The sequence below is a fragment of the Mobula birostris genome, chromosome 8 (genome assembly GCF_030028105.1).
Source record: "Mobula birostris isolate sMobBir1 chromosome 8, sMobBir1.hap1, whole genome shotgun sequence".
NCBI lineage: Eukaryota > Metazoa > Chordata > Chondrichthyes > Myliobatiformes > Myliobatidae > Mobula > Mobula birostris.
In genome coordinates this window covers 101,585,528-101,612,245 of record NC_092377.1, presented here as the reverse complement: position 1 = coordinate 101,612,245, position 26,718 = coordinate 101,585,528, and the positions used below count along the sequence as shown (strand labels likewise).

General features: G+C 42.3%; 1 protein-coding gene across 9 annotated transcripts in view; it reads left to right on the top strand.

Annotated features, from left to right (window-relative positions):
- hmbox1a (homeobox containing 1a) overlaps positions 1 to 26,718 on the top strand; it is a 74,399-nt gene that overhangs the window by 37,340 nt on the left and 10,341 nt on the right. Inside the window, exons 5-9 of one of the 9 annotated variants that reach the window (XM_072265819.1) lie at positions 27 to 137; positions 2,788 to 2,941; positions 10,437 to 10,519; positions 11,161 to 11,256; positions 21,538 to 21,626. In XM_072265819.1, the coding sequence (XP_072121920.1) occupies positions 27 to 137; positions 2,788 to 2,941; positions 10,437 to 10,519; positions 11,161 to 11,256; positions 21,538 to 21,626 (533 nt within the window). Of the gene's footprint in view, positions 1 to 26; positions 138 to 2,787; positions 2,942 to 10,436; positions 10,520 to 11,160; positions 11,257 to 12,575; positions 12,661 to 21,496; positions 21,633 to 26,718 lie in introns of those variants that run through there. The other 8 variants (XM_072265817.1, XM_072265818.1, XM_072265814.1 and 5 more) reach the window with 8 other exon arrangements.

Genomic DNA, 26,718 nt, shown 5'->3' with positions numbered 1-26,718 from the left:
TGGGAATGTATTTTGTGTGGTTTCAGGGATGAGCCGAAGTTTCATTTCCCAGTGGCTTTTGCAGCAAGGACTGGACATGTGTGAGCCCAAGAAACGGACGCTGTACCGATGGTACCTTCTGGAGAAACTAAGCCCAGGTATTGCATAATTCCCTTTTACTTCACACTCAAAGTAACTTTCAATCACAGATTGTGTGCACTGATGTCTGGCTATGAACATTGGGGATATCATCCTGATCTTCCATTCCACGCCCCAGCAAATGAAGGCAGATGCCCGATATGCCTTATTCACTGCCTTGTCTATCTGTTCTGCTGTCTTCATGGGTCTTGTCCACTTGATGGTCCCCACCATTCACCGTATGTTCCCTACCCTCATGTACCAAGGCCCTCCTGTCCCTCAGTATTCACTGTGTGTGTCCTACCCTTGTACACCGAGGTTCCTGAGTTGAGATGAGATTTGGATACAAAAGAGATTGAATGCAAAGCTCATAGAATTTTCTTAATACCAAAGACAGTGCAAAGTTCGGACACAGCCACCCCTCAGCTTGAAAGGCAGACACATGGAGCTGTATAAACCCAGTTTAGCTGTTTATATTTCATGCCCATTCTTCATTGTGGAGGCATTGACATGATCGGACAAAATAGGTTTACAGAACACCACCAAGATTGGAAGAAGAAAAGGCAATGATTGCATTCAATTTTAATTTGAACCAGGTAGCAAGCAGCTTGCATTCAGGCATGATAGCTTTTGCAAGAAAGGAGATTGAAGGGAGGGCAAAGTTCCAATAGTGATTGCTGAATTGTGACTGGGAATGGTTAGTGGGATAAAGCTGTTCTTAAGCCTAAAACTAGGAAGTTTCAAATATTGTCTCAGTTAGTTGACCTTGAGGATCGATGGAAATAAAAACATGTATTTCTGTGCCTATTTAGAAACTGTCTTTGAAACTTGGAACTAATGGTAAGGTAGGTTAGTGGGTAGTCAGGAGTGAAACATAAACACACTCCCTGCCAACCAAAGGCAGAATGCTGGAAGAACTTAATGGGTCAAGCGGTAGGCAAAATGTGTAGGGTGACGTCTTGAGTCAAGACCCTGCTGTAGAATAGACTTCCAATATGTAGCAGATCAAAAAGAGGGTGTGGAACCAGATAGGGAGAGGATAAAACATAGATCAGTACAGGTCCTTCAGCATGTGGTGGCGTGCTGACCTATATAAACCTACTCCATGATCAATCTAACCCTTCCTTCCTACACAGCCCTGAACCCTCCATTTTCCTTTTATCCGTATGCTCATGTAAGAGTCTCTTTAATGTCCTCATTGTATCCACCTCTACCATTGCTCCCAGCAATGTTTTCCTGGCACCCCCACTCTGTGTTTTTTAAAAAAAAGACTAGCTACTTCTGATATCTCCCATAAACTTTTGTCTACTCTCCTTAAACTGATGTCCTCTGGTATTGGCCATTGCTGCCCTGGGGAAGAAGTTGCTGGCTGTCCACTTTATCTATGCTTCTCATAATCTTATACACACCTTTGTCAGCTCTTCTTTCCTGTTTCTTCACTCGAAAGAGAAAAGCCCTAAATTACTCAATTAGACATGCTCCCTGAAGCATTCTCAAGTCAAGGTTGTATATGGTGTGCTTTGATAATAACTTTGCTTTGAACCTTGGTAAATCTCATCTGCATCCTGTAAAGCTTTGACATTCTTCCTATAATGAGGAGACCAGAACTGAGCACAAAATTCCAAATGGCTGATGGGATAATGGACAGATGGAACCAGGTAGGGGGAAGGAGAACTGGAACAGAGGCTGGTAAAGTGATCGATGGAACCAGGTGGGGAGTGGATCATGGGCAGATAGGAACAGGGAAGGGACGGGAGAGATGTAAATGGGAAAAGATAACTAGGTGGACAGGGGAGTGTGTGTGCAATTTCCCCGGGTAATCCCCTTGGACCCTGATGCTTTTACAATCCAAAGGTTCTTCAGAAGTCAGGAATGATTCATAACACTTGTTATTTACGGCCATTCTATTACATGGTACAAGAGCAAAAAGGGAGTTAGAAGGATCTTATTGAAACCTATCAAATATTAAAATGCTTAGATGGAGTGGATGTTTCCAATTGTGGGAGTGTCTTGGACCAGAGGGTACAGCCTCAGAATACAAGGATGTCCCTTTAGAACAGAGATAGAAGGAATTTCTTAACTGAGGGTGGTGAATCTGTGGGATTCATTGCTACGGACAGCTGTGGAGACCAAGTCACTGGGTATATTTAAAACGGAGATTGATAGGTTCTTGATTAAACAGGGTGTCAAAAGTGACGGAGAAACAGCAGGAGAGTGGGGTTGAGAGGAATGATGGAATGGTGGAGCAGACTTGATGAGCCGAATAGCATAATTCTGCGCTTACGTCTTACGGTTCTAAGAAGACACGTCAAGAGAACAAAGAAAAAGTCAAGACTAAACTAGTAGTAGTCTTCTCAGACAGGAATAGAGATAACAGCAAATTACTGAAAAATTCATGTATTTAGGTGATTAATTAAAAATTCAAGCATTGGAAAGTTAAAAACTACAAGAAAAATAATAATTCTACACTCCAATCCAACACCACACTCCTAGTACTGACTTCCCACACACACACTCGACTCAAAATGTCAATATACACCTTTTGTCTTCATGGATGATGCTGTTGGACCTACTTCCAGCGTTCTGTGTTTTCTTCCAGATTGCTGCATGAGCAGTCTCTTTCGTCCTTCATTGTGATTAAGTGGCTGTCTTATTTGTTGTGTTTTGGAGGAGCCACCTTAAACATGAGGCCTGCCTCCTCCACCACAGAAGACCCTGAGTGGAAGCAGTCAACGCCGGCCAATGTTGCAACCCCGGGCAACTTTCGGCTCCGCAGGGGCAGTCGCTTCACCTGGCGCAAGGAATGCCTCACAGTGATGGAAAGGTACCTACTTAAAGCCCTTCCACCTCCCTCATCAACTCTTTGTGGTTCTTGTAGCCTCTCTTTTAATATCTACATGTCTTGTCAGAAGCTACAGTTGTTTTGTTGGCATTTCCTGTAGGTTGGACAAGCCAAGGATTTGTCAGCCAAAGCACAGACTCCACCTACCACCGCCCATAATGTGCAAGTCTTGAAAAGGATAACAAAGGGAATAGAGAGGCAGACTTTTCCTTGACAGATTCCCAGATCCATGGGGCATAACATCAAACTGAAACAGTGAGCAACACACTCAAAACACTGGAGGAACTCAGCAGGTCAGGCAACATCTGTGGAGAGGAATAAATAGTCAGCGTTTTGGGACGAGATTGTTCATCGGTGCTGGAAAGGAAGGGGTTAGAGGCCAGAATAAGAAGATGGGGAGGGGGGAGGGGAGAGGGGAAGGAGTACAAGCTGGCAGGTGACAGGTGAAACCAGGTGAGAAGGAAGGTGGGTGGGTGGGGGAGGGGGGGTGAAGTGAGAAGCTGGGAGGTGATAGGTGGAAAAGGTAAAGGGTTGAAGAAGAGGGAATCTGATAGGAGGGGAGAGTGCATCATGGAATGAGGAAGGGAACCAGAGAGAGTTGATGGGCAGGAGAAAAGGAGTAAGAGGAGAGCCAGAATGGAAAAAGAGTGGGGGTGGGGGAGAAATTACTGGAAGTTGAATAAATCGTTGCTCATGCCATTAGGTTGGAGGCTACCCAGACGGAATATGAGTAGTTGCTCTTCCAACCTGAATTTTGCCTCGTTATTGCAGTGGAGGAGGCCATAGACAGACATGCCAGAATGGGAAATAGAAGGTTAAGAGTTTTTCGAGGAAAGTTGCTGAAGACAAGGCAGTAGATGCTGTCTACATGGACCTAAAGGTCTTTGATAAAGTCCTGCACCACCTTGCTCTCCTATCAGGTTCCATCATCTATCATCCTTCGTTGCCTTCACTGTCGTCTCTGTTGCTGTCTCCACCCCTTCCTGATGAAATGTTTCTGCCTGATGTGCTGAGTTTCTCCAGCATTTTGTGTGTGTTGATCTGGATCTCCAGCATCTCTTGTGTTTCACCCTCTCTCACCCTGATGCACATATCACCTGCCAACTTAGCAGTATCCCTTCCCCTTGCTTCTTTATACTGGTTCACTCCCCTCTGCTCTTTCAGTCCAGCTGAAGGGCCTTGACCCAAACATTGACTGTCCATTTCCCTCCAAAGATGCTACCTATTCTGCTGAGTTCCTCCAGCTGTGTGTCCTTGCTCGAGCATATTCCCTTTTCGTTTGTATTCTAAATATTTACCCACACTTATGGTTAGGTGCTGAATGAAGGCCTTTCCTTGATCTTTCATCCACAATATAGGGGGATGGGACCCAGAACGATAGAGCAGTGAAAGAAGTGCATGGAGTAAAGCCAGATCTAACATATAGAGAGGCTTTGAGGAAAGAGAAGCAGAATAAACGGTGTAAAGACAGTAAGGTAGAAGGGCTGAAATGTGTGTACCTCAATGCAAGAAGCATCAGGAACAAAGGTGATGAACTGAGGGCTTGGATACATACAAGGAATTATGATGTAGTGGCCATTACAGAGACTTGGTTGGCACCAGGGCAGGAATGGATTCTCAATATTCCTGGATTTCAGTGCTTTAAAAGGGGTAGAGAGGGTGGAAAAAGGGGAGGAGGGGTGGCATTACTGGTCAGGGATACTATTACATCTACAGAAAGGGTGGGTAATGTAGCAGGATCCTCTTTTGAGTCAGTATGGGTGGAAGTCAGGAATAGGAAGGGAGCAGTTACTCTATTGGGAGTGTTCTATAGGCCCCCTGGTAGCAGCAGAGATGCAGAGGAGCAGATTGGGAGGCAGATTTTGGAAAGGTGCAAAAATAACAGGGTTGTTATCATGGGTGACTTTAACTTCCCTAATATTGATTGGCACCTGATTAGTTCCAAGGGTTTAGATGGGGCAGAGTTTGTTAAGTGTGTCCAGGATGGATTCCTGTCACAGTATGTGGACAGGCCGACTAGGAGGAATGCCATACTAGATCTAGTACTAGGTAATGAACCAGGTCAGGTTACAGATCTCTCAGTGGGTGAGCATCTGGGGGACAGTGACCACCGCTCCCTGGCCTTTAGCATTATCATGGAAAAGGATAGAATCAGAGAGGACAGGAAAATTTTTAATTGGGGAAGGGCAAGTTATGAAGCTATAAGGCTAGAACTTGCGGGTATAAATTGGGATGATGTTTTTGCAGGGAAATGTACTATGGACATGTGGTCGATGTTTAGAGATCTCTTGCAGGATGTTAGGAATAAATTTGTCCCAGTGAGGAAGATAAAGAATGGTAGGGTGAAGGAACCGTGGGTGACAAGTGAGGTGGAAAATCTAGTCAGGTGGAAGAAGGCAGCATACATGAGGTTTAGGAAGCAAGGATCAGATGGGTCTATTGAGGAATATAGGGAAGCAAGAAAGGAGCTTAAGAAGGGGCTGAGAAGAGCAAGAAGGGGGCATGAGAAGGCCTTGGCGAGTAGGGTAAAGGAAAACCCCAAGGCATTCTTCAATTATGTGAAGAAAAAAAAGGATGACAGGAGTGAAGGTAGGACCGATTAGAGATAAAGGTGGGAAGATGTGCCTGGAGGCTGTGGAAGTGAGCGAGGTCCTCAATGAATACTTCTCTTCGGTATTCACCAATGAGAGGGAACTTGATGATGGTGAGGACAATATGAGTGAGGCTGATGTTCTGGAGCATGTTGATATTAAGGGAGAGGAGGTGTTGGAGTTGTTAAAATACATTAGGACGGATAAGTCCCCGGGGCCTGACGGAATATTCCCTAGGCTGCTCCACGAGGCGAGAGAAGAGATTGCTGAGCCTCTGGCTAGGATCTTTATGTCCTCGTTGTCCACAGGAATGGTACCTGGAGGATTGGAGGGAGGTGAATGTTGTTCCCTTGTTCAAAAAATTTCGTAGGGATAGTCCGGGTTATTATAGACCAGTGAGCTGTATGTCTATGCTGGGAAAGCTGTTGGAAAAGATTCTTAGAGATAGGATCTCTGGGCATTTAGAGAATCATGGTCTGATCAGGGACAGTCAGCATGGCTTTGTGAAGGGCAGATCGTGTCTAACAAGCCTGATAGAGTTCTTTGAGGAGGTGACCAGGCATATAGGTGAAGGTAGTGCAGTGGATGTGATCTATATGGATTTTAGTAAGGCATTTGACAAGGTTCCACACAGTAGGCTTATTCAGAAAGTCAGAAGGCATGGGATCCAGGGAAGTTTGGCCAGTTGGATTCAGAATTGGCTTGCCTGCAGAAGGCAGAGGGTGGTGGTGGAGGGAGTACATTCAGATTGGAGGATTGTGACTAGTGGTATCCCACAAGGATCTGTTCTGGGACCTCTACTCTTCGTGATTTTTATTAACAACCTGGATGTGGGGGTAGAAGGGTGGGTTGGCAAGTTTGCAGACGACACAAATGTTGGTGGTGGTGTAGATAGTGTAGAGGATTGTCAAAGATTGCAGAGGGACATTGATAGGATGCAGAAGTGGGCTGAGAAGTGGCAGATGGAGTTCAACCCGGAGAAGTGTGAGGTGGACAAACTCCAAGGCAGAGTACAAAGTAAATGGCAGGATACTTGGTAGTGTGGAGGAGCAGAGGGATCTAGGGGTACGTGTCCACAGATCCCTGAAAGTTGCCTCACAGGTGGATAGGGTAGTTAAGAAAGTTTATGGGATGTTAGCTTTCATAAGTCAAGGGATAGAATTTAAGAGTTGCGATGTAATGATGCAGCTCTATAAAACTCTGGTTAGGCCACACTTGGAGTACTGTGTCCAGTTCTGGTCGCCTCACTATTGGAAGGATGTGGAAGCATTGGAAAGGGTACAGAGGAGGTTTACCAGGATGCTGCCTGGTTTAGAGAGTGTACATCATGATCAGAGATTAAGAGAGTTAGGGCTTTACTCTTTGGAGAGAAGGAGGATGATGAGGAGACATGATGGAGGTGTACAAGATAATAAGAGGAATAGATGGAGTGGATAGCCCTCACCTCTTCCCCAGGGCACCACTGCTCAATACAAGAGGACAAGGCTTTAAGGTAAGGGATGGGGAGTTCAAGGGAGATATTAGAGGAAGGTTTTCTACTCAGAGTGGTTGGTGCATGGAATGCACTGCCTGAGTCAGTGGTGGAGGCAGCTACACTAGTGAAGTTTAGGAGACTACTAGACAGGTATAGGGAGGAATTTAAGGTGGGGGCTTATATGGGAGGGTCTGAGGGTCGGCACAACATTGTGGGCTGAAGGGCCTGTACTGTACTATTCTATGTTCTATGTTCTAATATCAACATAAATATGGCTGCACTTTTAAGTGAACCCAGTGTTTCTGTGGTGAACAGTACGCGGGCAGTTGTTTGACTGAAATTTACCAGTTAGCTCTTTTGTGTGCTCTGGGCGTCCCTTACTAACTTTAAGAGAAGTTTGGATAGGTACATGGATAGAGATAGGGTATGGAGGGCTATGCTGTGGTCGATGGTACTAGGCAGAATGACAGTTCGGCATGGACTAGATGGGCTGAAGGGCCTGTTTCTGTGCTATAGTGTTCTCCGACTCTATTGGCTGACTTAGCCTTGGCTCACTGTGGCACCCTCACAGATCCACATCCAGCTTATCGCAACACTTAGCACAGCTATGAGGTGCGAGCCTGCACACTCTGAATACAAGAACCACAGTGCAATGCTTAAAAAGGCCAGGATTATTGCTTCATTTTCCAGCTCTTTCAACTTGTACCTAATCTGCAGATCTATAACCACATTATTAGAATCAATTACTTACAATCACTGGCCTTGTGTCAGTAGAACATTGAACATTACAGCACAGTACAGACCTTTTGGCTCATAATATTGTGCCAATGCTTTAACCCCCTCCAAGATCAATCTCACTTCCCTCCCACATAGCTGTCCATTTTTCTTTCATCCATATGCCTATCTGAGAGCCTGTTAAATGTTCCTAATAGGTTGCCCTCTTAGTCCTTTGCTATTCAATATTGCTCTTGAACCTTTAGCAATTGCTATTCGTAACTCGCCAAATATTGTTGGTATTATCCGTGGAAACGAAATACATAAGTTATCGTTATATGCAGATGATTTGCTGTTATACATCTCTAACCTGGAGAAGTCAATTCCTGCTATCTTAGATTTGTTAGCTCAATTTAGTAACTTCTCTGGTTACAAATTGAATCTTAATAAGAGTGAATTATTCCCTTTAAATAAGCATGTACCTATTTATGGACATTTACCATTTAAATTGGTTACTGATTCATTTATATATTTAGGGATAACAATTACGAAAAAATATAAAGATTTATTTAAAGCTAATTTTTTACCTTTAATTGATCAGATTAAACTGTTATTTACCAAATGGTCGCCAATCTCTTTGTCTTTGATTGGTCGGATTAATGCTATTAAGATGATCATTCTGCCCAAATTTTTGTATATATTCCAATCAGTTCCAATTTTCATCCCAAAATCTTTTTTTGATAATGTAGATTCAAAAATTTCCTCATATATTTGGCAGAATAAAAATCCTAGGTTAGGTAAAAGGTATTTACGGAAGTCTAAAAAGGAGGGGGGGGCTTGCCCTCCCGAATTTTAGATTTTATTATTGGACAATTAATATTCGATATTTAAAATTTTGGTTACGAGATCTGGATATATTTTTAAATCCTCATTGGGTAAATCTTGAATTTAATTCATTACAAGGGCTTTCCTTGGGTTCGGTTTTAGGAACTTCACTTCCTTTTACTTCTTTTAAATTATATAAACAAATGAATAACCCGGTAGTTAAGCATACTTTACGTAAATGGTTTCAATTCCGAAGATTTTTTGGGTTCAATCAGTTTATCCTAGCAAGCCCCATCTTGTCAAACTTTCTTTTTCAACCTTCCACGATGGATCAAGCTTACTCTGATTGGAAAACCAAAGGCATAATATCTTTTCGCGATTTATTTATGGATAATTGTTTTATGTCTTTTGATCAACTGTCTAATAAATATAACTTACCCAGATCTCACTTTTTTAGATATTTACAGATTAGGAACTTTTTAATTACTGTTTCCCCTAATTTCCCACATCCATATCCAACGGATATTTTGGAAAAAATTTTAGATTTAAATCTCTCTCAGAAAAGTGTTGTAGCAATCATATATAATATAATTTTGAATTTATGTCCTGATGCTTCTAATAAAATTAAAGCTGACTGGGAAAGAGAACTTGAGACTAATATACCGACTGAAAAATGGGAAAAAATTCTTCAGTTGGTGAATTCATCCTCTGTATGTGCTAAGCATAGGTTAATACAGTTCAAAGTAGTACACAGGGCTCATATGTCCAAAAATAAACTATCTCGCTATTACTCCTATATTAATCCAATATGTGACAGATGTCATTTCGAGATAGCTTCTCTAACCCACATGTTTTGGTCATGTCCCCTGTTGGAGAAATATTGGAAAGATATTTTTGATATTATTTCAACGGTTTTAAATATAAACTTACAACCCCATCCAATTACTGCTATTTTTGGACTACCAATGATAGATTTAAATAATTTAACCTCTTCATCACGAAGGATGATTGCATTTCTTACTTTAATGGCTAGAAGGTCTATTTTGTTGAATTGGAAAGAGATTAACCCTCCTAAGATATTTCATTGGTTTTCACAAACTATGCTGTGTTTGAATTTGGAAAAAATTAGAAGTGCAGTTTATGACCCTTCCATTAAGTTTGAAAAAACTTGGAGGCCATTCATTCAGCATTTTCATTTAATGTAATATGTTTATTTCCAAACTTGTTTTATTTCTCTGTATTGCTGTTGGAGGGGAATGGAGTCGTCGGCACTAAGGTTTTCTTCTTTTTCATTTTTAAGTTTTTTAGATTTGCCCAAGTCTTTTAGTTTAGTTGATTAATTTTGTTTTTTCTTTTGGGATGGGTTTTTTTTTTTGGTTTTGTTTTTTTTTGTCTTTTTCATGTTTTTTTTTAGTTTTTTTTTGATTTGTATTATCCATTGTTAGTTTTACATGATTGGGAGCTTTGTCAAATTTCAATATTGGACTTTACGATTACTGTTCGTAAGTGTAACAATTTATCTCCTATTATTTGTATTATTACTATGTTTTGTTTATATATTCTGAAATTAATAAAAAGATTGAAAAAGAAAGAAAGAAATGTCCCTAATATATCTGCCTCTACCTCCATCTTGGCAGCACATGCCACACACCCACCAATCTTCTTTATTTTAAAAAAAACCCTACCTCTGACACTGTTTCTCCCTCCCCCTACATTAATACAAACACCTTAGAGTTATGAGCCCTTGTATTAACCAGTTCCAGTCTTGGGACATAGTCTCTGGCTGTCCAATAGAACAGCACAGCGCAGTAAATCTGTTTTCAGTTCCACCTCTTGGATATTGTAGAGTTTGTAAATTGTTTCTTCATTGCAGTTACTTCAATGAAAACCAATACCCAGATGAAGCTAAGAGAGAGGAGATTTCAAACGCTTGTAATGCAGTCATCCAGAAGCCAGGTAAAGAGTTGCGTGTTCAAAAGGTGAACCATTTTGTACACTGGCAATACAAACAGCCACTTTATTAGATACGCTTGTTCATTAGTGCAAATATCTAACTAGCCAGTCATGTGGCAGCAACTCAGTGTGTGAAAGTATTCAGACATGGTCGAGAGGTTCAGTTGTTCAGACTAAACATCAGAATGGGGAAGAAAAGTGATTTGAGTGACTCTGACTGTGGGAGTGATTGTTGATGCCAGAAGGGGTGATTTGAGAATTTATAAACTGCAGATCTCTTGGTATATTCACACACAACAAAGAGTGATGCGAAAAACAAAAAAGCATCCAGTGAGTGGCATTTCTGTGGGTGAAAACATCTTGTTGCTGAGAGGGGTCAGCCACATGCTCCCAATAGTGGTGTGTAGAAGAGCATCTCTGAACATACAACGTGTTGAACCTTGAAATGGATGGGCTCCAGCAACAGAAGACCATGAATGCACACCCAGTGGCCACTTTGTTGGGTACCTAATAAAGTGGTCACTGAATGTAAATAGTATCATTGACCCATACAGTTCTATTCTGGCCCTGACTGCACTCACTATGAGAACGTAGCCTCCTATTTTGTGGAGAATTAGGAGTAATGGAGTTTCCTGTTGTTGCAGGCAGAAAGCTGACAGATTCTGAACGTGTCACTGCCCTGAAAGTCTACAATTGGTTTGCCAATCGGAGGAAGGAGATCAAGAGGAGAGCAAACATTGGTAATGTTGTTGAAGATGATGCAGTTTAATGAAAGAGCTTCTGGTAAAGAAAGCTCGTTCCACGCAAAGGGTGTTTTATATGATGCAGAATGTGCAGCACAAACATAAGAACACAGGGAAATGGGAGCAGAAGCAGGCCACTCCGCCATTCAGTATAATCATGGCTGATCTGTCTCACCTCACGACCTCTTCCCCAGAACTGTCAATTCCTCTATCGTTCAAACATTTATCTGTCTCTACCTTAAATGTGTCTAACGATCTGGCCTTCACCACCCTCGGGGACAGAGAATTCTGGAGATTCAGCACCTCTGAGAGAGGACATTTCTACCACACATATTTTTTTTAAATGTTACTTCTTATTTTGTATCTATGTCCCCATGTTTGTGACTCCCCACCAGTTAAAATATCACATCTACCCTGTAAAGCTCCCCCTTAATACTTTATCTATAAGGTTGCCCCTCATTTTTCTGAACTCCGAAGAATACAGACCCAGACTATCTAGCTTTTCACTCCCAAGAATGAGTCTGGTAAACCTCCCTGGTACTAATATGTCATTTAGTTTTGGTAAGGACCCTGGAACTGTGCACAGAATTCCAAGTGTGACCTCACCAACACCCTGTACAACTGTAACAAAGTCCACCCATTCTTAAATTCCAATCCTTTCACAATAAAGGCCAACGTGCCATTTGTCTTTTTTAACTACTTATTGGACTATCCTGCCAGCTTTTTTCCAGTCAGGCTAACATGCTGATCAAGTAGTCAAAAATTGCAGATAATGGAAATCTGAATTAAAAGCTAAAAATGCTGTTAATACTGAGCAAGTTCATCAGCATTTGTGGACTGAAAAGCAGAGTCTTCTATCATTAGGAAAAGGTGAAATTGAATATCAACGAGCTTCAAGATGCAGAGAATGGGGTGGGATAAGGTGGATAGAACAAGTTCCGGTAGACCCATCATTTTAGTCGTTTCCTACTTCTGGCCACCTTGACTTTTTCCTTGTCCGATCTGTTCCCATTAAATCTACTACTTCCTGTTTCCTGGTTTCATCTCTTCCATAAACATTCGGTTCCTTTATAACTCCATCATATCAGGATGGCTTTAGGACCCTTCATGTCTTCTTTGAATAGTGGACTGGCCTGACATCCTCCATCATCCACCTCCTTTGTTTGGCTGAACTTGTAAATGCATTGATTGCCTTCTTCGTCTCCACTTCCTTTCTCCAAATTAGGGGAACCACATGGGTTCAACTCTTCCTGCCTCTTTGTGGGCTACAGTTTCCAATGAAACACAAAATATTAACTCTGCTTCTCTCTCCACAGATGCTGTCTGACCTGCTGGGTGTCCCATCATTCTCTGTTCTTGTCAATCCTTGTTCCTGCCCTACTGCCTCCCTCCCTTCACAAGATTGGTGCTGCTTTCTGAACTCAAATGTTTCATCAGCCTTCCTTCCAATCGCCCCCGGCCTTCACTTACATGAGACCATAAAAACAGGACAAAGATAAGGCCCCTTGAGATTACACTGACATTCACTAAGACCATGAAAAATCTAATTTTTCTATAGATCAATTTCCCCCTCAGTCACTATCATCTTAGATTAATTTACTGATTTTAAAGTCTAGCTCACCTTTGAAAATCCTCAGAACCTCCATAGTTTTTTTTGGGACAGCAAATTTCGAAAACCCTCAATCCTTTGAGAGAAGAAATTCCTCTTCCTTTCAGTCTTAAATTGTCATCCTGTTATTCTGAGGCTATGCCCTGTGGTCCTAGGCTCTCTAACATAGGGGGACATTCCACAGTTATCTACTCTGATTGGTGCACTAAATGTGCTTCAATCCTCAATGAGTAGTAACCCAACCTTTGACTTATTTCTCTCCAAAAATAATTCATCCATGTCTGGTACTGTTCTAGTAAATGTTCTCTGAACTGCCTTGAATCTTACTATGTTTTTCGTAGAACATTACAGCACAGTGTAGGTCCTTTAGTCCATAATGTTGTGATGACACTTTACCTACTACGATTAATATAGCCCTTCCCTCCCATATAGCCCACCATTTTTCTTTCATACATGTGTTTATTGAAGAGTCTCTTGAATATCCCTATTCTACCCGCCAACACCACCATCCTTGGCAGCGTGTTCCATCTACCTACCACTCTCTGGTACTCCTATACTTTCCTCTAATCACCTTAAAATGATGCCGCCTTTTTATTAGCCAATTTTGCCCTAGGGAAAAGTCTCTGGCTGTCCACTTGATCTATGCTTCATATCATCAAATACCCCTCTATCAAGTTAGCTCTTATCTCTCATCACTCCAAAGAGAAAAGTTATAGCTTTCCTCATAAGAGATGCTCTCTAATCCTAGCAGCATCCTGATAAATCTCCTCTGCACCCTCCCTAAAGCTCCCACATCCTTCCTATAATGAGTCTGTTAAATATCTGTAACGTATCTGCCTCTAGCACCACACCTGGACAGCGTGTTCCATGCACCCACCACTTCCTGTAAAACATCTCCCCTATAATCACCTTAAAATCATGCCCCCTTTAGTAGCTATAATGTATTACCTCCTGCACCATGAGATGTCATCTTGCATGCAACCTTCTGTGACAGTTTATCAGAAGCAATTTTAAAATCCATATCTATTATATCCAGATGGTCTGTCTCTGATCCTTCCCCTTCTCAACTTCTCAGCAGATGAGTTAGTGACCAATATCTATTACAATCCCATGGCTACCCTGACTTTTAACTCCTCACACCCTGCTTCCAGTCCATTCTCCCAGTTTCCGTGCCTTCCACACCAGTACCCCTGAGATACATTCTTCACTGTAGCTTCCTGTCTGCAATAATCAACAGGGCTCTCAAGTGTGTCCAATAGCCTTCAGTACTGACCTCATGGTACATTACAGAATCCAAATACAGACTGAATAATCACTTCGCTAAATACTTTGGTTCAGTTAACCAGCGTGACCCCAAACTTCCATTTTAATTCTCCATCTTATCGCCATTGGATCTGGAGCAGATGTTTCTAGTAGTGGGAGAATCTAGGACTGGAGGGCACAGCCTCGGAATAAAAGGATGTCCCTTTAGAAAAGGGGTGATGAAGAATTTCTTTAGCCGGGGGAGGTGAACCTGTGCAATTAATTGTCACAGATAGCTTTGGAGCCCAAGTTATTGGGTATATTTAAAGTGGAGGTTAATAGTTCTTAATTAATCAGGGTGACAATGGTTATGGAGAGAAGGCAGGAGAATGGAGTTGAGAGGAGGAAAAATCAGCCATGATTGAATGGTGGAACAGACTTGATGGGGCGAATGGCCTAATTCTGCTCTTAAGTTTTATGGTCTTATTCTGATCAGTGTTCCTGGCCTCATTGTTCCACAGAGGCCCAAAGTAAATTCAAGGAGTAACGTCTCATAGTTATACAGCACAGAAACGTGCTCTTGGGCCACACTGTCAGTGTTGACTGTTATTTACCCATCTGTGTTATCTGCTGACAGAACTCAGCAGGTCCAGCATCACTGGTGATGCTGCTCAATATACTGAGTTCCTCCAGCAGATTATTTACCACTCCTGTTTCTGGCATCTGCGTTCTCGTGTCTCACTGATACTGTTCTCAATCTCACAATCTACCTCGTTACGACCTTGCACCTTATTCTCTGCCTGTGTTGCACTTTCTCTGTAACTGTAACACTTTATTCTGTATTCTATTATTGTTTTCCCCTGTACTACCTCAATGCACTGCTGTAATGATCTGATCTGTATGGATGGCATGCAAAACAATGTTTTTATTGTATCTCAGTAGGTGTTACAATAATAAACCAACTTACCAATTTAATTTACTTGGTGTTGTTCATACACCATGAACACTCTCATTTTCCATAATCAGCCTTTCAACCCATTTTTCCACTGTTTCTCATTGCTTTCCATTTCAAATGTATCTAAGCTACTTTTCCTCTAGGTGTTTCCTCTGGTACAGTTGCACTTATTGCTCTTGGATTAAAGCAATAGCTCTATTTATATAAAAACTTTTTAATGAGATCAGATCCACCCCAGTCTAAAATACTCTCCAAAAGCCTTCCTTTCTGAAGAGAAATGCCCAATCCTTTCGGCCGTTCCTGACAGTTGTAAGCACAAAGTTCTCATATAGTCATAGAATATAGAATAGTACAGACCCTTCAGACCACTATGTTGTATCAATTTTTTAGGGTGGCATTGAAGCATAGTACAGTAGTTAGTGCAATGACCAATTGCTGTCTGCAAGGAGTTTATACGTTCTTCCCATGATTGCATGGGTTTCCTCTGGAGCCTCCAGTTTCCTCCCACATTCCAAACGCTGTATGGTTATTTTTAGTCAGCTGTGGGCATGCTATGTTTTCACGGAAGCTTGGCAACACTTGCGGACTACCCCAGCGATAAGATCAATTTCACTGCATGGTTCAATGAACATGTGACAAATAAAGCTAATCCTTATCTTTATAACAAACAAGTCCTGACGAAGGGTCTCTGCCTGAAACATCGACTGTACCTCTTCCTAGAGATGCTGCCTGGCCTGCTGCATTCACCAGCAACTTTGATGTGTGTTCCTTATCTTTATAACCTACCTCAAGATCAATCTAACCCTTCCCTCCATTTTTCGTTCATCCAAGTGTCTCTGTAGGAATCTCTTGTATATCCCTAATGTATGTTCCTTCACTTTTACCACCACCACCCTGGCAGTGCTTTCTGCTCACTCATCACTCTATATAAAGAAAAACCTACCTCTGACATCCCTCCATGCTTCCCAGCAATCACCTCAAAGTTATACCCTCTTGTATTGCACATTGTTGCTCTGGGGAAAACGTCTCTGGCTGTTCACTCTTTCAATGCCTCTTATCTTGTACACCTCTATCAAATTACCTCTCATCCTCCTTCACTCCAAAGAGAAAAGCCCAAGCTTGCTCAACCTACCTTCATAAAATATGCTGTCTAATCCAGGAAGCATATTCTCTAATCCTGATAAATCTCCCCGTGTCTTCTCGAAAGCTTGATCAACTGATACACCTGTATCAAGTCATCCTCCTTTGCTCTAGAGAGATAGTGTATGGCTTTTCCATACTGCATGGCTCTACTGGAGCAAACATGGTAGAAGGAGATTAGCTTTGGGCATCTTGGTTGCATAGGCAGATTTGGCTAAAGAGTCTGTTTTCTTGCTTTTTGCCACTGTGGCTCTAAACCCTTCCTGCCCTTCTACCAGCAATTCCATTGTCCTCTTTACATTATTAACAATAATATTAGTGGATTTATTTCCATTTATTTTTGTGAAAACTTGTAGGATTCTACCTTTTATCATCTGGCTGCAGTGAGTGGTTGTGATCCATTCTTGTCCAAGTCATTGCTTGGCATGTCCAAGCTTCGAAGTTTTCTAACCAGAAAGGAAGCCTGTGCTGAGCTTATTTTGTTTTTGAGTCTGCATTTTCCAGTGAGCTGTACGTGATATTTATCTTCCTGATTCATGTCACGCCTCCTTCTCCACTTAGCACAGCTCACTAACATGAGTCCTGTCACAGGGCATCACTAGAAGGAAATATTGCTGCAGAATTTGCTCGCATGTTGTTCTGTTCTCTCTGCATAGAGCAAAACAAAGGTGCATATATTCTAGGGGACTGAACATCTTATGATTATCTGCATTGCTTCAATTTTACCCTCACCTAAAGAACATCATCATAAATCAGCCATGATGGAATGGCAGAGCAGACTCAATGGGCATCTGCTCCTATGTCCTATTGTCTTATCATCTCAGTCCTGACCTACCACGTTTAAAAACATGACCATTTAGTATTTCTCTAAGTTGGAAGCAAAGACCACACTTAAAATGTGAAATAAAAATATAAAATGTTGGAAATAACCAATAAAACAGGCAGCATCTGTGGAGGGAGCCACAGAATTACAAAAGTCATTGGCCAGAAGGATTAACACTTTCTCTCTCCACAGGTGCTGCCTAACCTGCTGAATGGTTCTAACACTTTCTGCTTATATTTTCTGATCTGTGACTTAATTTTCACACTGTTGTCACCTGGGTTAGAAATATTTCTGGTGTAGCAGCACATTAAAAAGAACTTAAAACAATTTGTTCAGTAGAGAGGTGGGTATCACTGGGACACGGGAGAGACTGCTTCTTTCGGCGGGAGACTCCGAAACTGGGGATGTCGGACAAGTTGTTAGTTAATCAGCAGTGAGATGGGAAATTCCCTGAAAGGGTTATAAATCCTCAGAATCCTTCACCTTCAGCTGAAGCTCTGAGATCAATTGCCATAGACAGCTTTGGAGGCCAGGTCATTAAAGTGGAGGTTGATAGGTTCTTGATTAATCAGGGCATCAAAGGTTACTGGGAGAAGTTAGGAGAATGGGGTTGATGGGGATAATAAATCAGTCATGATGGAATGGCGCAGAGGACTCAGTGACCTAATTCTGCTCTTATATCTTAAGGATTTTGGAAAATTTAAACAGAAAAGCTAAGCAGTCCTCACAATGGCTATAAGGACATTAGACACAGGAGCTTATCATCGTATTCCGTCTCTTCCCTCTTTATGACTTTTTTGTTGCCTTCTGTTGTTTTTTATAAGCTTCCCAATTCTCTTAACTTCCCACTAATTTTTGCTCTACTATATGCCCTCTCTTTGGCTTTTATTTTGGCTTTGACTTCCCTTGTCAGCCACAGTTGTGTCATCCTGCTTTTAGATTATTTCTTTCTGATGTATCTCTCCTTCACCTTCTGAATTGCTCCCAGAAACTCCAACCATTGCTGCTCTGCCATCATCCCTGCTGGTATCCCCTTCCAATCAACTTTGGCCAGCTTCTCCCTTGTGCATCTGTAATTCCCTTTACTCCACTGTAATACTGATACATCTGATTTTAGTTTCTCTTTCTCCAATTGCAGGGTGAATTCTAGCATGTTATGATCACTGCTCCCTAAGGGTTCCTTTACTGTAAACTGTCTAATCAATTCCTGTTCATTATACAACACCTAATTCAATACAACTGATCCCCTAGTGAACTCAACTATAAGCTGCTCTAAAAAGCCTTTCTACGATTTCCCTCTCGTGGGATCCAGCAGCAACCCGATATTGAAATCCTCCATGACTAGGTAGATAGATGCATTTAATGTCAGAGAAATATATGCAATATGCATCCTGAAAGTCTTTTTCCCTTTTGAACATGCCTTATTGTAACATTTCCCTTTTGACATGCCTTTTCTATCTCCTGTTGTAATTTGTAGACCACATCTTTGCTACTATTTGGAGGTTTGTATATAACTTCCATCAGGGTCTTCTACCTTTGTAGCTCTTCAGCTCTACCCACAACAATTCTACACCCTCCAATCCTATGACATCCCTTTCTAAGCATTTGATTTCAATTTTTACCATGAGAGCCACGCCGCCCCCTCTGTCTACCTGCCTGTCCTTTCAATACAACATGTATCCTTGGATGTTAATGTCCCAACTGTAGTCTTCTCTCAGCCATAATAAAGTAATGCCCACAACATGATACATGCCAATCTGTAGCTATGCTACAAGTTCAGCTACCTCATTCCATATACTGTGTGCATTCAAATATAACACCTTCTGCCCTGTTTTCACCTTTTTCGAAATTGTCCACTTTTTACATTGCAACTCCTCTAACTTTGCCCTATCATCAGCCTCTATCACCAGAGACCCAGTTGCTGCCGCTCCCCCCAGTAGATTCCGCTCCCCCCAGTAGATTGTCCCCCTCAACAGTGTCCAAAATGATATACTTATTATTAAAGGGAAAGGCCACAGGGGTACTCTGCATTGGCTATCCATTTTCCTTTCTCCTCCTGACAGTCACCTGCCTCCTGCAGGGGTGACTACCTCCCTGTAGCTCCTATCTATCACTTCCTCGGTCTTCTGTGTGAGCCGAAGGTCATCGAGCTGCAGCTGCAGTTCCTTAACACCACCTCTGGGGATCTGCATCTCGGTGGACTTGGTGCAGATGTGGTTATCCAGGAGAGTGAAGGTCTCTGGAGTTTGTCTGGAGGTCCCCTCCTTAAAATTCATTCCAAAATTTACTACTAACTTGCAATATAATCTGCACAATATTTGTAAATCTCTCTTTCCAAACATGAGATTACTGATTATTTTCCAGTGGCAGTTACTTGTTTTTTTTAAGCTGAATTTTTTACGCTAGGACTGTACAGCACAGGTACAGGCTCTTCCGGCCCACGAACCTTTTAATCTACTCCAAGATCAATCTAACCTTTCCCTCCAACATGGCATTCCATTTTCTTTAATCAATGCACACCATAAATCTCTGATACCTTCCCACCCTGTCATAGATGTTCCTACTTTTTCTTTGGTTCCTTAAGGTTGTTATAGCTGGGGGTGGCACTAACTAGTAAATGCTCCCAATGGCAAGCATCTCAAATGGCCTCTGACAACCAAGTCCGACTGGGTAGACGGAGCTCATCAGCTGTGGTTGGCAGCTCATATAGGAGACAGAAGACTCTGATATCAATCCTCTGCTGCCTTGGGGCTATACACATTTATGGAAGATTTCGGGGGTAAATCCCAAGGAAAACTCTGGAACTGGAGTCCCTAAGGCAGTCCTACACTGAGTTCAGTGCTGACTGACAACTCCTGCAATGTCACTGGTGCCAAACTATTGGTTTCTGCCGTCCCTGTGGATCCGTCAGCTGCGTGAAGGAGGGAGCCTGCTGCTCGGGCCACAGCGTGCTGTCTCTGTCATACTGACCCGGCTTGTGTATCACAGGGACAGCAGAGATGCAACACCCATGGTCAACACTGATCAACGGAGGGACGGGTGAAGTTTCTCTTTGCACTCACTTTCCCTTTCTCTGCATAGAGTATTGAGCTTGCGTAGTTTCTTCTGCCCACAATGTGACAGCTTCCTAATCTACTCCAAGTCCATCTAATGCTTCCCTCCTACATTGCCCTCTCGTGTGCCTATCTCTCTTAAATGTCCCTAATGGATCTGTCTCTACCAGCATCCCTGCAGTGCTTTCCACCATCCCACCATTCTCTGTGTTTTTAAAAAAAACACTTTACCAGACATTCCACACCCCCCCCCCCCCTTACCTTCCTCCCAACACCTTAAAACTTGTGTTCCCTTGTATTAGCCATTTCTATCCTGGGGAAACGTCTCAACTTGACACCCTTTTAGTTGTTGTCTGGAGTTCAGTGAGTTGTTTGTGCGCCACAGCAGCTTAGCAGTCAGCGCAGCCCTTTGCAGTTGGGGGTATTTTGAAGTTTGGAGTTCAATTCCAGCGCTGTTCTGTCAGGAGTCCTCCACGTGGAATGTGTGGGTTTTCCCTGGGCGCTCCAGTTTCCTGTCTCAGTCCAGTGATGCACCGGCTAGGTTAATTGGTCATTATAAATTGTCCCATGACTAGTGGTGGATGCGGGTTTGATTTGAACACTTAAGAGAAATTTATAGAGGTATGTGGATAGGAGGGGATTGGAGGGCTGCGGGTCTGTGTACAATCGAAGTCCCATGATTCAACAGGTGGCTCGAAGGGCTGGAAGGTACTACTTTCCACTGTATTACTAAGTAAATAATCCCTGTCAAAGTATTGAACAGAGGGGTTGGTACGTTACCTTGAAATTGTATAAGGTTTTGGTGAGGCCAAATTTGGAGTATTGTGAACTGTTTTGGTCATCTACCTACAGGAAAGATATAAATATGTTTTAAAGAGTGCAGAGAAAATTTACAAGAATGTTGCTGGGACTTGAGGACCTGAGTTATCGGGAAAGGTCGAATAGGTTAGAGCTTTATTCCCTGGAGTGTAGGAGAATGAGAGGAGAGTTGATAGAGGTATACAAACTGATGAGGTTATGGGTAGGGTGAATGCTAGGAGGCCTTTTCTAATGAGGTTTGGGTAAGATGAGAACTAAAGGTCATGGGTTAAGGGTGAAAGGTGAAATGTTTAAGGGGAACATGAATGAGAACTTCTCCACTGAGAGGGTGATGAAAGTGTGGAACAAGCTGCTTGCAGATTCCATTTCAACACTGGAGAAATTTGGATAGGTACATGGATGGGAGGAGTATGGAAGACTATGACCTGGTGCAGGTCAATGGGACTAGGTGGAGTAATAGTTCGGCATGGACTAGATGTACTAAAGGGCCTGCTTCTGTGCTATATGACCCTATGACTCTTATTACAGACAGCTGGGTTTTCTGGGCTTCCTGGAAGCTCCCGAATCTTCTAAATGCTATGTTTTTTTTTGTATAGCGATGTTTTCTTATAGAAATTTTGCTTTTTCAAAGAAGCAGCAATCCTAGAAACGCATGGTATCGATGTACAGAGCCCAGGTGGATATTCCAATAGTGATGATGTCGATGGGAGTGATTTCCTGGAGCAGGTAGAGGTTGTTACTTATATTCCATTAGACTTTTAGTTTTTATCTCAGCTATCTGCACACCTCCACCTCAGTAATCTTCTCATTACATTTAGAGCTTGGGTAGAGGTGTGGGGAACCCTGAGGTGGTTCACGTGTGATAATCAGACAGGAAACTGCAGTGGGCTTCTTAATGAAAATTTGAGTTTATTGACATCTGACTGCATATGTACAACTTAACGAAGCAACATTGCTCCAACAGTGTAAGTCTACCTCAAGTCCTGTGGACAAGATCTGTATCCAAGGAGGTATAGATCATAAAGTGACACACCAAAAGAGGACATTTCCCCATAGTGGATGCCCTTGATGGTACTGTCTATTTACCTGCTCTTGACCCAAGTCCTGTAAATATTTTCTTTGAGTAGTTGATTGAATTCTGTTTTTGCAAGTTAGTATCTAATCTACCCTCAGCGCGCTGCAGACTAAACATTTGTTTTTCTTGTTTTCCATTTCCACTAACATTGGTGCCCTTTGGTTGCTGACCCTTCTGCCCTGGAAATGGTTCAAAACATAAGGCACTACAACACAGTACGGGCCCTTCGGCCCACAATGTGCTGATCCCACCTTCCGACATTTTCCTTTCATCCATGCTTCTGTCTAAGACTCTTGAATGTCCCTAACTTATCTACCTCTACTACCATCTCAAACAATGCATTTCAGGCAGTTACCACTCTGTTTTTCTCTGAAAAACAAAAAAACACCTTCCTCTTATGTCTCCATAAAATTTTTATACACTCACCTATAAAGAATGTCTCTGGTACTCTAGGAAAATGGTGCTATGGCTGTCTACTCTACCTAATGCTTCTGATGATCTCATCCTCCTCCTGTCCAACGAGAAAAGGCGCTAGCTCACTCAGTCTTTCCACATGACATGTTCTCTAACCGAGGCAAAATCCTGGTAAATCTCCTCTGCACCCTCTCTCAAGCATCCATACCCTTTCTATAATGAGGTGACCAGAATGTAACACAATACTTCAAGTGTGGTCTAACCAGAGTTTTATAAAGCTGAAACATTACCTTGAATCTTTGCACTTGAACTCTGTCCCTAATTATTGAGAGCCAACAAACCATACACCACTCTATCAACTTGCATGGCAACTTTGACAAATGTATGGAAGTGGACCCCAAGATATCTCTGTTCCTCCACACTGTGAAGAACCTTGCCATTAGTCTGTATTCTGCCTTCAAATTCTCAACCTTCCAAAATTAATCACTTCACACTTTCTGGATTGAAGTTCATCTGCCACATCTCAGCCCAGCTCTGCATCCTGTCAATGTCCTGTTGTAACCAATGACAACCTTCTACACTATCCACAACACCTCTGACCTTCATGTCGTCTGCAAATTTACTAACCTCTCAAACAATTAATTTCTAAAAGTTACAAATAGCTGGTGTCCCAGAACAGATTGTTGTGGAACACCCCTCATCATGGACCTCCAGGCAGAATATGCTCCGTCTACTACTATCCTCTGCCTTCTATCGACAAAGCAATTCTGAATCCATGCCACCTAATTTCTCTGAATCCTTTGCCTCATGACTTTCTGCAAGAGCCTTTCATGGGGAACCTTATCAAATGCCTTAGTAAAATCCATGTACATCACATCCACTGTACTATCCTCATCAATGTGTTTTGTCACTTCCTCAAAAATGTTATCATTTTCTGAGGCGTGCTTGTCCTCACAAAGCTATGCTGACTGTCCCTAATAAGACTATGCCAGTAATTCCTGTCCCTAAAAATGTTCTCCATTAGTTTGCTTAGCACCAATATAAGGCTCACCTTCCCAGAGTTATCCCTGTTTCCCTTCTTGAATGTTTGCCATCCTCCACTCCTCTGCTATTACAATGACTTCTTATTTATTCTGTAAAACCACAAATTATTTTAAATATTTTTATTTAATTTGTTCTGTTCAAAGTTCCTCATGTCCCAGTATCTCCATAAAGCCAGAGCTCATAATTCCCCAAGCCATTCCAGTAAGTGGCTACGTCTCTTCTATATTGCAGTGTCCAGAACGGAAATGCCTAGCTGGTGGTTTGTAAATGCCTATTTTCACCGTGATAACTTTTTAGTTGAATCTGCTAACTTGTGTGACAACTTAACCATGACTACTGCAAGGCATTTGTATCATTCCCAGCTACTCACTAATATCCCTGTGGTAAGGGAAGAAATAAAACCCAAAGACTAGCTGGATCATTAAGTCTGTGCCACACACTTGATAGAACAGCACTGTACAGGTGCTTCGGCCCAGGAATTAACCTACTCCAAGATCAATCTAACCCTTCCCTCCCACATAGCCCACCATTTTTTGAATCCATATTTAAGAATTCCTTATATGTTCGCCACATTCTCACTACTCTATGTTCTAAAAAAACACTGCTGATATCCCCATTATACTTCCCTTCAATCACCTTAAAGTTAGGCCGCCTCAACCACCTAACAGTAGTAGTGAGGTCGGAGATGGTATTAAACAGGAAATTAGAAATGTGTGCAATAAAAGAACAGCAGTTATAGTGGGTGACTTCAATCTACATGTAGATTGGGTGAACCAAATTGGTAAAGGTGCTGAGGAAGAGGATTTCTTGGAATGTATGCGGGATGGTTTTTTGAACCAACATGTCGAGGAACCAACTAGAGAGCAGGCTATTCTGGACTGGGTTTTGAGCAATGAGGAAGGGTTAATTAGCAATCTTGTCGTGAGAGGCCCCTTGGGTAAGAGTGACCATAATATGGTGGAATTCTTCATTAAGATGGAGAGTGACATAGTTAATTCAGAAACAAAGGTTCTGAACTTAAAGAGGGGTAACTTTGAAGGTATGAGACGTGAATTAGCTAAGATAGACTGGCAAATGACACTTAAAGGATTGACAGTGGATATGCAATGGCAAGCATTTAAAGGTTGCATGGATGAACTACAACAATTGTTCATCCCAGTTTGGCAAAAGAATAAATCAAGGAAGGTAGTGCACCCGTGGCTGACAAGAGAAATTAGGGATAGTATCAATTCCAAAGAAGAAGCATACAAATTAGCCAGAGAAAGTGGCTCACCTGAGGACTGGGAGAAATTCAGAGTTCAGCAGAGGAGGACAAAGGGCTTAATTAGGAAGGGGAAAAAAGATTATGAGAGAAAACTGGCAGGGAACATAAAAACAGACTGTAAAAGCTTTTATAGATATGTAAAAAGGAAAAGACTGGTAAAGACAAATGTAGGTCCCTTGCAGGCAAAAACAGGTGAATTGATTATGGGGAGCAAGGACATGGCAGACCAATTGAATAATTACTTTGGTTCTGTCTTCACTAAGGAGGACATGAATAATCTTCCAGAAATAGTAGGGGACAGAGGGTCCAGTGAGATGGAGGAACTGAGCGAAATACATGTTAGTAGGGAAGTGGTGTTAGGTAAATTGAAGGGATTGAAGGCAGATAAATCCCCAGGGCCAGATGGTCTGCATCCCAGAGTGCTTAAGGAAGTAGCCCAAGAAATAGTGGATGCATTAGTGATAATTTTTCAAAACTCGTTAGATTCTGGACTAGTTCCTGAGGATTGGAGGGTGGCTAATGTAACTCCACTTTTTAAAAAAGGAGGGAGAGAGAAACCGGGGAATTATAGACCGGTTAGCCTAACGTCAGTGGTGGGGAAATTGCTGGAGTCAGTTATCAAGGATGTGATAACAGCACATTTGGAAAGCGGTGAAATGATCGGACAAAGTCAGCATGGATTTGTGAAAGGAAAATCATGTCTGACGAATCTCATAGAATTTTTTGAGGATGTAACTAGTAGAGTGGATAGGGGAGAACCTGTGGATGTGGTATATTTGGATTTTCAAAAGGCTTTTGACAAGGTCCCACACAGGAGATTAGTGTGCAAACTTAAAGCACACAGTATTGGGGGTAAGGTATTGGTGTGGGTGGAGAGTTGGTTAGCAGACAGGAAGCAAAGAGTGGGAATAAACGGGACCTTTTCAGAATGGCAGGCGGTGACTAGTGGGGTACCGCAAGGCTCAGTGCTGGGACCCCAGTTGTTTACAATATATATTAATGACTTGGATGAGGGAATTAAATGCAGCATCTCCAAGTTTGCGGATGACACGAAGCTGGGGGGCAGTGTTAGCTGTGAGGAGGATGCTAAGAGGATGCAGGGTGACTTGGGTAGGTTGGGTGAGTGGGCAAATTCATGGCAGATGCAATTTAATGTGGATAAATGTGAAGTTATCCACTTTGGTGGCAAAAATAGGAAAACAGATTATTATCTGAATGGTGGCCGATTAGGAAAAGGGGAGGTGCAACGAGACCTGGGTGTCATTATACACCAGTCATTGAAAGTGGGCATGCAGGTACAGCAGGCAGTGAAAAAGGCGAATGGTATGCTGGCGTTTATAGCGAGAGGATTTGATTACAGGAGCAGGGAGGTACTACTGCAGTTGTACAAGGCCTTGGTGAGACCACACCTGGAGTATTGTGTGCAGTTTTGGTCCCCTAATCTGAGGAAAGACATCCTTGCCATAGAGGGAGTACAAAGAAGGTTCACCAGATTGATTCCTGGGATGGCAAGACTTTCATATGAAGAAAGACTGGATGAACTGGGCTTGTACTCGTTGGAATTTAGAAGATTGAGGGGGGATCTGATTGAAATGTATAAGATCCTAAAGGGATTGGACAGGCTAGATGCAGGAAGATTGTTCCCGATGTTGGGGAAGTCCAGAACGAGGGGCCACAGTTTGAGGATAGAGGGGAAGCCTTTTAGGACCGAGATTAGGAAAAACTTCTTCACACAGAGAGTGGTGAATCTGTGGAATTCTCTGCCACAGGAAGCAGTTGAGGCCAGTTCATTGGCTATATTTAAGAGGGAGTTAGATATGGCCCTTGTGGCTACAGGGATCAGGGGGTATGGAGGGAAGGCTGGGGCAGGGTTCTGAGTTGGATGATCAGCCATGATCATAATAAATGGCGGTGCAGGCTCGAAGGGCCGAATGGTCTACTCCTGCACCTATTTTCTATGTTTCTATATTAACCTGGGAAAAATGTCTCTGGCTGTTCACTCTATCTGTGCCTTTTGTCAT